Genomic DNA, 14,743 nt, shown 5'->3' on the forward strand with positions numbered 1-14,743 from the left:
CTCTAGCCAGAGCAATTAGACGAAAGAAAGAAATTAAAGGTATACAAATAGGTAAAGAAGAACTTGAAGTATCACTATAGGCTGATGACTTGATTCTATATTTAGAAGATTCAAAAAATACCACCTAAAATTTCTAAAATTAATAAATGAATTCAGCAAAGTAGCAGGATATAAAATCAATACCCATAAATCAAACACATTCCTGTACCAGTAATGAATCTACTGAAAGGGAAATTAAGAAGACTATCCCATTCACAGTAGCCTCAAAAAAATAAAATAAAATACTTGGGAATCAATCTAACAAAAGAGGTGAAAAACCTCTACAATGAAAACTACAGAACACTAAAGAAAGAACTTGAAGAAAACCTTAGAAAATGGAAAGACGTCCCATGCTCCTGGATAGGCAGAATTAATATTGTCAAAATGACCATAATACCAAAAGCATTATACAAATTTAATGTAATTCCTATTAAAATCCCAATGATATTCTTCATAGAACTATAAAAAGCAGTCATGAAATTCATTTGGAAAATAAGAGACCCAGAATAGCCAAAGCAATCCTTAGCAGGAAAAGTGAAGCAGGAGACATCACAATGTTAGACCTCACACCATACTGCAGAGCTATAGTAGACCATGGTAGACCAGTGTACACAATTTTATATATATATATATATATGAATGAACACAATGGAATATTACTCAGCTTTAAAGAAGAATGAAATTATGTTGTTTGCTGGTAAATGGATGGAGTTGGAGAATATCATGCTAAGCGAAATAAGCCAAACCCAGAAAACCAAAGGCCAAATGTTTTCTCTGCTATGCGGATGCTAATTCACAATAAGAGGGTAGGGTGCTAGGGAAGAATAGAGTTACTTTATATTAGGTAGAGGGGAGTGAAGGGAAGGGGAGGGGTATGGGGGTAGGAAGGATAGTGGAGTGAAACAGATGTTACCTCATGTACCTATATGACTGCATGACCGATGTGATCCTACAATATGGACAATTAGAAAAATGAGACATTATACTCCATTTATGTATGATTTCTCAAAATGCATAAACATATTCTACTGTCATGTATAAGTAATTAGAATAAATGAAAAAAAATTTTAAAAATAATGCAGGGAGATCTTTGGATTAGACAAAGGGGAATGAAGGGAAGGGAGGTGGATGGGAATGGGAAGACAGTAGAATGGATGGGACATCACTTTCCTACGTTCAGGTATGTGACCAGTAAAACTCCACATCCTGTACGACCACAAGAATGGGATCTAAGTAGAATAGATCATACTCCATGTATGTGTAATATGTCAAAATACGTGCTACTGTATGTATATATAAAAAGAACAAATTAAATTTAAAAAAAGAACGATGCAAGGACGCCTGATCTGCATTATATTGGGATTCCTAACAGGTCCAACAGAGACTGGAAAGGAAGAAATTAAAATTCTTTATAGATGTCATTATTGTACAGATAGAAAATCTTAAGAAATCTATTGAACAAAAATAAAAATAAAACTACCAAATCTCATCAGGAAATTCACTAGGTCTCTAGATAAAAAATTTGGTATATGAAAAAAATCAATCGTATTTATTGCACTGTAGTAACCAACATTTGGAAATTGAAAGTTTTAAAGTTTTAAAATTATCATATATAATAACAAGAGTCTAAAATATCTGGGAATAAATTTGAAGATACACAGGACTAAAAACTGTAAAATGAAGCAGAGATTTGTTTTTTTTTTTTGAGTGGTACTGGGAATTGAACCCAGGTTTGCTTTACCACTAAACTGCCTTCCTCAACTCTCTTTATTTTTTGAGACAAGATCTCGCTAAGATGCCAAAACTGGCTTTGAACTTGCAATTCTTCTGCCTCAGCCTCCCAAATTGCTGAGATTACAGGCAAGCATCACCTTGCCTGGCTACTGAGATCATTTTTTTTAAGAAAAAGCAAGTACATGGTATCATATATCATGTTCAAGGATCAAAGGATTCAATATTGCTAATGTATCAGGTATCCTCAAATTGGTTTATAATAGGTTCAACACAAGTCAAACCAAATTTCCATCAGATTTAAATTTATATTGAGATCCAGAGGACCTAAAATATGAAAAATTGGAGAAAAAGAGCAAAGTTGGAGGACATGCTTTGCCTGTAAGACTTATTATATGGGTATAGTTTTTTAGCAAACCATTAAGGCAGTGGTGTGAAGATTAAAAAAGAAAGCTCAGATAATAGTTAAATTCAAAATCATATAAGCTTCTAGGAGCCAATTTAGATACGTAGACAAGGATTAAATTAAAATGTTTACAATTTTGTTGAATCTGACCAGATTGTATATTTCCAGAGATAACTCTTCTTTCCATGATGTGGCTAACTAATTTGGTTCAAGTATTTGATGAACACAGCCTGAAACTCTTATCAAACCAGGCTCCTTACAGTTGCAAGGGCCCTAACTATACAAAGCACTGAAGTATTGCTGACTCATTCATATATTCATTCATTCATGATTCAGTATATAACATGCATCTACTAGGTACTAAGCATATTAAGATAAACAAGACAGGGCTGGGATTGTAGCTCAGTGGTAAAGCACTTGCCTAGCATGTGTGAGGCACTGGGTTCGAGTCTCAGCACCACTTATAAATAAATAAAATAAAGATCCATTGACAACTTAAAAAATTTTTTTAAAAGATAAACAAGACATATATCACTACTTCCTCATGTAGAAATTACAGGGAGTCCAAGACTTGAATAAAATAAATATTTTCTTATTCTAGAATATAAATTAGTGGAGTGATTGCACATTGTAGTTCACCTTTCTTATGCTTCATATGATTTATATTAGTGCTATTCAATAGAAATATAATGCAAGCTACATATAGAATTTTACATTTTCTAGTAGCTACATTAGAAAAGTATAGCTAGGTGCAGTGGCATATATCTGTAATCCCAGAAACTTGGGAAGCCAAGGCAAGTTTAAGGCCAGCCTCAGCAACTTAGAGAGGTCCTATCTCAAAATAAAAACTAATAAAAGGACTTGGGATGTAGTTTGTTGGTAAAGTGTCCTTGGGTTCAGTGCCCTGGACCTTGCCCCCCCAAAATAAACACACACACACACACAAAGAAATAGATGACTTTAATTGAGCAATTTATTTTATCTAATTTAGTAATCTAAAATATTATCATCTCAGCATGCAATCAGTATTTTTTATTTTATTTATTTATTTACTTGTTGCAATACTGAAAATTGAAACCCAGGGCCTTGCACATTCTAGGCGAGCACTCTACCACTGAGCTGTACTCCCAGTTCCATTATTTTTTAAATGATTAAAAACATTTTTTTAACATTTTTTTTGTACTAAGCCTTCAAATTTCAGTACATATTTTGCATGTACAGAACCTCTTGATTTGAACAAAGCACATTTCAAATATTCAGCTTCTACGTGTGGCTTGTGACTACTCTATTGGACAGTGCAGCTTTATGTGAATCAACTCCCATTCAGTTTGTGGTCTGTGGAAGTTTACTAGTTGCCTCCAAGAGAACTGATGATGTTTCTGATATTAAAAGGAAATCACTATATCCAGGAAAGAACTCCCATTATTCTAGCACTAGAAGTACTAGGATTTGTGGTTAAGATGAACATCATTCTGTTAGAAATGTGTAACTCTCCACCAGTTTTCATCTGAGAGAATTCTGATTTGAGACGGACTTGTACAGCCAGTGCGCAAATATATCCAAGTGGTCCTTGAGAATTTGAACCTTTCCAGTGTTCAGTGATCCTACCAATAATAAAACAGTTTTTCATGACCCTAAAAAAATATTGCTGCTTAAATTTCTCAATAAACATTTGTTGAATGATAAAATAAACCTAGCCCATGTATCAGTTCTCTGATACACAAACAAAATATTTTCAACTCTAGGGTAATGAGCCCTTGCTCATTTGCATGCTTGTCTTCTGTTTAAAATTCATTTGCCTCTTAACAGAATAATTTTTGTTCCTCTACCTGTGATCATTATTTCTATTAAGCTATCATGTAAGTCCCCTTGTTTTTAAGAATGTGATTAATTTACAACACTGTGTGCAAAGAGCTGTGTTATAGAGTCTCAACTTAAAATATCTCATCAAGACTGAATCTCAGCTACAATTTAGAAAGGAAATGAGTTGAGATCAGCTTGTACTTAGTCATTGTTTTAATATAGATGTTTATCAAGTGGGTGATACCACCCATCCCCACTCCAACAGAATCACCTGGGAAGCAGAATGCTGGGTCCGCTGAATCAGGATCTTTGGAGGTGGTCTTCAGGAATTTGCATGTGATAAATACCAAGGGAGAGTCATTTCACACTGAGGTTTGACAACAGTCTTATGGTGAAGTTCCACTTTAGTATAACTAAAGATAACATTGCATACTGCTGCTTAAATTGCTTTCATTACTGGAGGAAATACTGTTTTCAGTATTTATTTACTTTGTTCATTAACTTTGCTGAACATCTCATTGTGTACTGTAATTTCCCTTTAAGTAAATTTTCATCATTCAGCCCATAACGTGTATTGTGGTTCCTTGACATGCAGGCTATGAATGATGAAGTCAACTGGAGTCAAATTATATTTAGCATAAATGAGCTAATGTCTACAATCAAATTGACTAGGACCTGGATCATATTCTTGTACACTTTCCCCCGGTGCCATCTGTAAGGCTTGTGACAGTGTCAGGAAAGGTGTTCTTTGTTTCTTATTTCTTTTCAGTGAAATCATTTTAAGTGTATTCAATTCACTCATAATTCTTCAGAAAGCTGTGAGACAGACACAAGAACTGGGGCTTCAGAAATGAATCTGATTCAGCGTCTGCCCTCCAGGAGGTCACAGCCTCTGCAAGGCAGTGGTGAGAGGCAGACATGAACTTTCTAAAAGGCATCATGGGAGTAAAGAGAAGTAGCCTGAGGGCGACTCTGAAAAAGAGGCTAGGCTTCAAACAGATGCCTCTACCCTGAGCACGCACCACATTTAGCCAGAAAAGTGCAGACCTTCCAACGAGGCCCTCCAAGACATGGGGAATTTCAGTGGAAGCTTTCTTTCTACTAAACTCAGCTTTCTCCAAGAACCTGGCTTCGAAAGCACACTGACCTCCCTTTATTTACACCCAAAGCTCTCTGGTAGTAAGATGTTAAGGGTGATACATTTCTTTTTCGTGCCTTAGATGCCATTTAATTCACTTCAGCAATAACAACATAGGAACTTACCTTTAAAAGACGCCAAAAGCAACGTGCTGTTAATTTATTGCCACATCTATTAAAGCTCTAGAGAGAATCTAACTCCCTGGATTTTAAATATAGTTGAGATATTATGATGATGTTTCCTGATTTAAGCTCTCCGTAAATTAGATGGCATGATTATAGTACTTGTTATCCCTTCATTCTTGCCCTATCTCCAATCACTCTTCTGCCTTCATTAATTCAGAATAAAATACCACAAGACATTAATGTAGCACTTGGAGATAGGGGGCTAAATTTTTATAGCTTCGATATGAAATCATACTTTAAGATGCCTAAGCCTTTACTGGAATGGGGGTGGGTGTGGGGATCATGCTCGTCTCCTGTAATCCTCTTAATAACCATCCTGTAGTTACAAGTGAGGAAACCAAGGCTCAGAGTGTTAAGAGGCTGGTCCAGGGTCACTCTGCAAGTAACTACCAGAGCCAAAACACTCACCCAGGTCTTCTGACTTGAAATACAAGGTTCTTTCTAGTATAACCTCTAATCTCCTGGGGATTCTATTAAAACAGTCCCTTAAACATTGTGCAACGAAAGGCACTATTGCCATTATGTAAACAAAACCCCAAATCTTGGCATCCCCATCACTCCATCATCAGTGCTTTTAGTTTATCACTTCACAGTCATTATTTGGTGTTCTCTTACAGAAGGCAGCAGACTACTGCAACAGAAACTGTCCTTAGATGGGAGCCCCAAACCTATACATGGAACAACAGAGAGGTCAGATGGCCTACAGTGGTCAGCTGAGCAGCCTTGTAACCCAAGCAAGCCTAAAGCAAAAACATCTCCTGTTAAGTCCAATGTCCCTGCAGCTCATCTTGAAATAAAGCCAGATGAGCTGGCAAAGAAAAGAGGTAAAGTGATTTATTTTGCACAAATGGTTCAACATGTTTTGCACACACAGAAAAGTGCCAGAATGATGGAACTTGCCAGAAGATGCTGCTTGGTTAGTGAAGAGAGACACACATGAAATTGCATTTCTTCCTGTGACCCACATAGATGGAAAGGCAGCTATTATGTTCCCAGGTTAAACAATGGTGTCGAGTGTTCAAGTGGAATGACGTCCCCTTCCTCTGCCCCTCTGTGACCATTCTCTTTGCAGACACGGATAAAGGTGCACCACAGATACCTTCCACCCTAATCACTTACGATGCAAGTATTAAAGCAGGAGCTCTTTTAGAAGTGACTGATGTTTTTCAGATATACAAGTTCTAGAATTACATGGCAAAAGGATGAGTCCAGAGCCTGGTATATCTCCTTCAGAGATGATCCTCCCCATTTAAATTCATTTCTGTTAGAACTTTCAGACTAACACTGAAAGAGAGTTTTCTATTTGACATACTGGATTTTTTTTTTTTTTTTTTTTAAACTTTGAAATACTTGACTCATAGCTCCTACTAAAAACGAAAGGAGCCAGATCACATCTTTTCTGATTCCCAGAAGATTAAATCATATTATTCTCATTCAACTCCAGTTACCTCTGATTTCCTGGGGTGTGGTTTGATATATTTGCTCACTTTTCTTGAGGGAGATTTCATTCTTCTGAGAAACATGCCCTTGTTAGGATAAGTACAGTGTGCCTGTTTGCCACGCACTCTCTGTAGACCCTGGTGATGGTCGCGGGAAACCAAGCATGATGGACATCCAAAGAGCTTTAACCGCTGCTGCTGTAATTACGGGCCTGGCTCAGGACCCACGGGGCTGCAGCCAGCATACCTGGCACTGTTGCTCCATCCTCTCTCTAGCTCATTTGTACCTTCCCGGGCCCTGTGTCATTTTCCTCTTCCAAAAACCCTGCTGGCTTTTAACCACACACAGTGGTGTTTGTAGAGAGAGCCAGCAGCACAAATGGCCTTTAGATTCTAAGACACTGCAGCTTACGGTAAAATGTAATCAGAGCCTCTTTCTGAAGAACAAAGGAGACAAGCACACCCCAAATGGCCCAGCCAGAGACCCCAGTGGTGAAAAATAGCAGCCTCAGGACCTGGACAAATCACCCACTCTGCACTATACACATCTTTTTCACAGAGCCTTTTTTATTCCATTAAGAAACAAAAGATGAATCTCATATATTTTGGTGAGTTGGTTGCTGTGTTTTATTGGTTAGCTCACAAAGAGAGGATGAAGTGCTCAAGTTAACAATTTTTTTTCCTTGACATTAATTTCAGGCCCAAATATTGAGAAATCAGTGAAGGATTTGCAGCGCTGCACCGTTTCTCTAACTAGATACCGTGTCATGATCAAGGAAGAAGTGGATAGTTCAGTGAAGAAGATCAAAGCAGCCTTTGCTGAATTGCACAACTGGTGAGTCATTCGACCTAGGAACTATAAATCTGTGGTGCCTGAACTGTTCCTATAGTTTGTAAAAGCATCAGATGGAAAACATTGTTTATTTAGTACATAAACATCACAGAACAGCCCTAGCAGATTTTCTTAAAGCTCTGCGGGGAGAAGTGTGTTTCTTAGGAATAAAAAGGAAGAGAAAGTATTTGAATAAGAAGAAACCTGATAGACATAATTCACTGGACTTTAAAGTTGGCTCCAAATTATCTGAAGGATATAGAATAAAACCTTAACAAAGAACAAATAATACTGACAAATGCCTGGAAGGCTAATAATATGAGTGCTACCAAGAAAACAAAATATTTACAGCCTTATTATTATAAATAAGAAAAGTTTCCTTAACAAAAAGAAACATTTTATGTAAGCTTAGTGATAGAATCCCCTTCTTGAGTATCCTTAAGACTAGGTTTAAGAAATGGTGAGCTGATATAGTTTTGGTCTTGTCCTGCCCTGCCCTGCAGCTGATTTTGATAGAAGATATTTCTTTGAGTCCTGGGTGCATATATTCCACAAGTAAAATGAAATATTTGTTGGCATAGATTATTATTACCAGTAGAAAAATGTTTTCAGTGTATCAACTTCAAGTGAGAGAAACCCAAGTCACACTAATGATAAAAGAGAATTGATTGGCTAATGCACATGAAAATTATAGAAGATTCCTTTTGGCAAATGTGGGTCAAACCCAAATTATACTATAGGCCTCATTTTCTCTCCCACCCTCTCCTTCTCACCTTCTCCCCTCATCCTTTTTCCTCTCCCTGTCTCCCTCTTTTCCTCCCCTATTTCCTTTCTCAATGTCTCCCACAATTTTTTTACTTTATTCTTAGGCAGATCTCACCAGGTGGCAGCAAACATAACACCCCTGTCAACTCCAGATTTACATAATCCCAAGACTCTGGAATCTAAGAGGGGGATTTGTTTCCAGTAGTTCCAGCAAAAAACCAAGAACTACTTCCCATTGGCTGGGTTGGGTCACCTGCCTGTCTCTAGACCAATCACTGTGGCAAGAGGGATAGTCTTTCCAGTAGGCAGGCCAGAGTGATAAGCTTACCACAGAGACAGCAGTGAGGTGGGGAGCCCCACACCTCAACCCCCTGGACTGTGAGTTGAAGAGCATGATTATCCAGAGGAAAACCAAGATGCTCATACAAAAGAAAGAGGAAAAAAATAAGATTAAAAAAAAATATTCACGATGCTCAGGCTCATCTAACATGTTGCCTGTCTCTTTGGCCTCCCATAATTCTAGCATTTGATCACATCTTCTGCATAGTTTTCTTATTCCAGGACTTTGCTTTGACACTGATGTGCTTTTTAGCAGAAACTGTGGAGTTGTGTAAAACTAAGGATTAAGCTTCACACTAACTTAATCTAAAATTCATGAATTTTAAACCATCTGCTACATATAATATAATATCCTAAAAGTGCAAAAGACTCTAGGGACTTGAAAGAAAACTTTCTCCCACAGTCACCGGTGACACCTTCCAGTCCTGGTATCAGGGCCTCACTGGAACTCTTGCCTCTTGGTCAGATTAGAGCATAACTAATGGTTCAAAGCAAGTCCAAGAACATGTTTAAATACTTAGAGAAGGTAAAGATGCTCTCCTAATGAAGGCTGATATTATTATGATTTTTATAGTCACATGACTTTTCTGATCTATCCTTAAGTGAGTTGCTCTAATACTTATAAGTGCACCCATCTTCCAGCCTTCTACATAGCCAGGGCCAGCAGACTTTATCTGGAAAGACTTTATCTGTAAATATCTCAAGCATTACCAACTTATGGCTTCTATGTAGCTACTCAGCCCTGCTGCTGTGACTGAAGCAGCTGGAGTCGATTCAGAGAGGCTGTAGGCTAGGTGGGCTCATGGGGGTTGCAGTTTGCCAACCCCTAATATAGAAGAGCGCTCTGTCCTATCCATTTTTGTAGCATTTTAGGGTAAGCCCTTCCTCTGAGGGCCTCTGCATGATGTCTTCCATCTTGAGTGACTCACCCACTAGTGGACCGAGTGTAGCAATGACCTCGGATTACCTCTCTCTCCAGCTGCTCTGAGTATTTTTTATTTTATTCCATTTCCCTTCTTAGTAAAATGAACACCACATGGGTCACGAGACATCTTGAGATTTACAACAGATTTTTTTTTTCCACAGTACTGGGAATTGAACTTAAGGGTGCTCTACTACTGAGCTACATTCCCAGCCCTTTTGAAAAATATATTTAATTTTGAGATAGGATCTCACTAATTTACTGATGCTGGCTCTGAACTTGTGATCCTCCTGCCTCAGTCTCCTAAGTAACTGGATTATAGGTGTGTATCACCACACCTGGCTTCCCATTGTATTTTAAACAGATAGGAAGGATCACTTCTAAATGAGCTCTTCCAGACAGTACTGATGTTGAAAAGTCACCTACAAAACAAAAGGGGACTCTTCCTCCAAACTGAAGAAGACATTTAGATCAAACTTTCTCTGTATGCAATTGCTATAAAAGGACTAAACACTGAGCACTTGTTTTCTGCTGTAACCCTCAATAAAAATGATCCCACAATAATTGCATACGTGGTAACTTAAAAATAAAACCACAGTACTTTTTTAAATCAACCATTTGCATGCATTTCTACCAAGAGGAAAACTTTGCCTCTGCTCCAAATAAGCCTACAGCCCAGCCTACGTGGTGACGTGTTTGAACAAAGCCTCCCTCTGGTTTTCTAAGGGGGAAGACAGGATGGGTTTTAGAAATGGAGTGCTCTTGAAAAATATCAGGGGGCAGAACTGAAGGCAGCATAGAAGTTTTTAAAGAAGTTTTCCCTGTTGCTGGTGACATCACATAACTCTTAAGTGTTAGAATTGTGGCTGTGGCACCTCCCATTCAGGTACACTTGTAACCTCAGGATGACATCAGAAGGTATATCTAGATTTAGAAGACATGAGACAGGTCCTCTGAGCTTTTAAAAAAAGTGCTGGTTCTGGAGTAGATTTGAGCTCGTGGTCCACAGTGGCACAGGTGTGTGCATTCCATTTCCAGTTCTCCTCGTCCTCTTCCGACTTTGGGCCACAGGGTTCTCTAACCCCCAAATACTCACTAGGTGTTGTGTGTACTTGAGGAATAAACACAGAAACACTAAGGTCAACTATTAAAAACCCTCACTCTGCTTCCAAAATGTTGGCTTGAGGACATGAGTCCTGCTCAATTAAATTCCACCGGAAGATCATGCTGGAATTCATGAGAATAATGATTTCTAGAAGCCAGAAGGAAGCAGTTGTTTGCACACCTTCAATACCAAGTGAACACACATGGGGTAAAATGAGCTGAATGCTCATCTGTCCCAGTCGGGCTGTGAAGAACATTTGTTCAATACTGAAGAAAACCATTAAGTAGCTAAAATATAAAATCCGACTTGGCATTTAACCAAGACTCAGTTACATGGGGCTAAATGACCATAACATAGAGCATTCTCCTTTGCAAGGGTAACAAAGATGACACAGTGCTCTCACAGTACCTCTGAACAGAAAATAAATTTGGCAACAGGAGCATGAAAAGTCACATCAGGAACTAACATGAAACAGCTGGTTTCTCTTCTGTACAATTGGCCTCCTACCACAACTGGAAAATATTCATCCTTTGGAATCCTAGCTGCCAGATTTAATTGCTTTGTGTGCAAACTAGTCTAACTTCTCACCACAAAGCTGTGTGTTTATGTGTGTGTCCAAGTTGATTGTGAAGGCTTAAAATGAGCAATAAAACATTAAATTTAAAAAAACAAGGAAGGATAATAATACTTGATATTTCTGCCATATGTTGGGCAAGGAAGTATTCCAAAATAGAGCTGTAAAAATTCTGTTAGGTGCTATTGTCAATTGAATGTCTAAGTAAGAACACTTTTAAAGAAAATGGAAGCCTGTCCTGAGCCAAGAGGGTGGAATGTGTGCTGGTGGGGAGAGAAGGGGAGTAGAGGAGTCTCAGAGAATGATTGAGGGAGAGGGCTATCTTATAAACTGCTTTGCTTTCAAATAGGAATGGGAAATCAGTCTAAGCACACGTTCGGTAGAAAGGAGCCAAGAATGTGCCTATACTTTGTGTTTATTTTTTTCCTGAAGCGGTGCCAGGTCTGGCCCAGGCAGTATTTAGAAATAGGTCAGGGGTTTAAGTTCCCCCAACCCCTGCACTTGCCCATTTCTCCTTTCTCTGCCTACTATCCCTTCATCCTTTTCTCCTTCACAGCAGAGGGGGTGAGTCTCCTTCAGCCCCCTGCAGACCCAGACACCTCACTGAAGATTGGAATTTGTGTCCCCATATCCCTTTTTTTCCTTCCAACCATTGAAATGTATTTGCCTTATGTAACTGGTGACCTCATCTTTTTGATGATCGTGTCTCCTCCCTCTGAAAGTGACATATTTGCATATTAACAAATGCTCTGAGGAGCCTCCCCCAGCCAAAAGAATAACTCTAACGCCAGAATTTCGGGCTGAAGCAATAGTTGTTCTGAGATAAGTTTATCTTCTTCCAGTATCCTTTGAAAACTCTCTCATTTGTTCCTGAAGCCCTGTTGGTAGCCAAGCAAAACCATGCACATATTTTGGGGAGGTAAACAGGTTGGTCCCATACATCTCTGTGACATTTTAAGTAAGTTCTTTTTCAAGAATGTGAGTTTAAGAAGGACTCCTAAATAGGAAATTTCTAGTGAGAATGTTGTGTTTCAGAACAACCTACGTGACAGTCAGTCCCATATTCCCAGATCACTGCTCCTTGAATGCCCAAATAGTATAAAATGATTGGAATATATATGCTTGGAGCCACATTAGTTTGATCCAAGTGAAACCATTTTTCCTCACTTTTGAAGATTTATCATGCAGCATGACTCTTGTTTGCCCCCTCCCCCAGCACCACAAACACACACACACACACACATTCTCCAAACTTTAGCTTCTTTTGTGTGATACTAGAATTTCTATGCAATGCTAACAGCCTGGTTTTTCTGGGTCCTTTGGGTTTTTTATTTTTTCTCTGTGATTAACTTAACATTGACTGAAAGATGATACCTATAAATTAACATTTTTCTTTCCATACCAAAATATATGTGTGTCATTAAAAAAATTTTAGAGTGGTTGTTCCCTGCCAAGGTGCCACTCCCCCACCCCACATTGTGATTTTGGTGGTCACAGGAATAGGTATTTAAAGAAAAAAATATCAAGGTGATTCTCTTGTGCATCTATAGTTGCAAATCAATGGTTGAGAGGCTCACAAAGGGAATCATGTGTCTGGGGTCAGAGCAATTGTTCTCATTTGGGTGAATTTGGCCCTCAGGAGACAGTTGGTCTGGCCACTTCCTGATTGTCACAACTGCAAGGAGGGAGTGCTACCAGCTTCTAGTAAGTAGGAGCCAGGGATGCTGCTAACCAGCCTGGAACACACAGGACAGCCCCTTCCCCCTCACCCTTCCTTCCCATTCTCCCACAACAAAGAACTAGCTGGCAGTACTGATACTCTTGGGCAAGAGTGCATCAGTCCTGCTGCAGCTCCTTAAGGAAAGGGAACTCCTCCCTTTCCTCCCTTTGCAACACCCCTGAGCATCTGTCTGTCCCCCAGCTGCCCTCTGAAGCCAGCGCTGGAGATATAAAAGGGGGAATTTCCTTGCCAATCACATACCTCAAAGAACATAGTGTAATGCCTTCTCTTTTCAATGTACTAAGTAACGTTTTTTCCATACTGCCTGAAACATAAACCTTCTAGCTACATGTTTTAAAGGTCAAATTACATTTTTGTCTCCTTGAGATCAGAAAAACAATTATATTGTAGTATAGAAAATTGAAGGCTTTGCTGTTTTTGTCTGTTTTTCATTATAGAATTCAGCTCAGTCCTTAGAAGAAAATGGAAAAATTAAGAACCGAAGTTTGTAGCTAATGACAGGCAATCACTTTCATTAGCCATTCTGTCTGTACCTGAGTCCTTTTTCTCATTTTGCAATAAAACCAAATATCACAGTGGGGACCAGGATTAGGATGAAGATCTGAGGCATGTAAAGATAAATACAGTGGGGGAATTGTTCCATTAAGCGTCTGTTTGGAGTCATTCTTCTTCTGTGGCTTCAGCCAGTCAGCAATATTACTTGGTGTTCCTGGGCACACATGGCCGATGTCCAGGTACTCTAACGTCAGTGGTGTACTCAGGTGTGCCAGCCCTTATGCCGTTGACACTGAATGAAACAGAAGGTCTTTTTGCATGTCTTATGGCACAGGGGGTATTTGAACAAATACTTTTTGACCATTTAATTACCCTCTTACTTAGGTGAATCATTGGAATTATGAACTACATCCACTTTAATAGGAAAGTATAAGAAAGATTAGATGAACAGGGCACTAGTATCACATCTGTGTCATAAAACAGATGCTATGACAACAAGTGAACTGGGCTTAGGAGTTCAGTCACATGAAAGATGTTGAGGTAAGCATGGGGAATGAGTAGAGACTCTGTTGTGAAGCCATTGTGGCCCAAACAGTGAGCCTTCCTGGTGGGCACTCTGGAATGGTGGGAATGTGGGGTAGCAGGGTTGTGCGGTCCTTTTCTCTGTGCCACTCAACAAGGTGGCTTATGATGGGATTGCCAGTAGGAGAACTCATGTTAGGAGCCTCCCGAGCCACTTGGCATTTGTTATATGGTGATTTCAAGTGCTTTCAATTCCCTATTTAATTATTAGGAACAATTACTAGATTTTACCAGTTTCTGAAATGAAGCATGTAATGAAGACAGAAATTCAGAGTTTAGGCTATGTATATTTTTTTTTTGTTTCTGTTTTTTTAATAAATTCAAGAGTATGGAAAGTGTTTTAAATTTTTTAAAAAACATTTAATAAAAGGTCCCTTTGTTCTTCTGCTGTACAAATGAATATGATCTTCCTATTGATCAAAACCTGTACAAACAGCACTTTGTGACAAATCTCCCTTTCTTTCTTATCAAATGGTTCTTCCGAGTGCCCACCTGCCCGTGACTTGTACAAAGCACTATACCGAGGAAATTAATCAAATTTGTACTTTCCCTCCACACCCAATATTCCATACTATGTGAAATTTTAAAAGAATATACTGTGTGGGGAAGAGCATGCACTTGCCAAGGATACCCAGAGACAATAATAG

At 38.8% G+C, this 14,743-nt stretch overlaps 1 protein-coding gene across 5 annotated transcripts in view; it reads left to right on the top strand.

The window, feature by feature from the left end:
* Positions 1-14,743, top strand: part of SPATS2L (spermatogenesis associated serine rich 2 like) — a 160,075-nt gene that overhangs the window by 118,542 nt on the left and 26,790 nt on the right. For 4 of the 5 annotated variants that reach the window (XM_079135531.1, XM_079135528.1, XM_079135530.1 and 1 more), the window contains 2 exons: positions 5,920-6,126; positions 7,441-7,576. In XM_079135531.1, the coding sequence (XP_078991657.1) occupies positions 5,920-6,126; positions 7,441-7,576 (343 nt within the window). The remainder of the gene's footprint in view (positions 1-5,919; positions 6,127-7,440; positions 7,577-14,743) is intronic. The other variant, XM_079135529.1, reaches the window with a different exon arrangement.

The sequence above is a fragment of the Sciurus vulgaris genome (genome assembly GCF_902686455.1).
Source record: "Sciurus vulgaris genome assembly, chromosome: 3".
Taxonomy (NCBI): domain Eukaryota; kingdom Metazoa; phylum Chordata; class Mammalia; order Rodentia; family Sciuridae; genus Sciurus; species Sciurus vulgaris.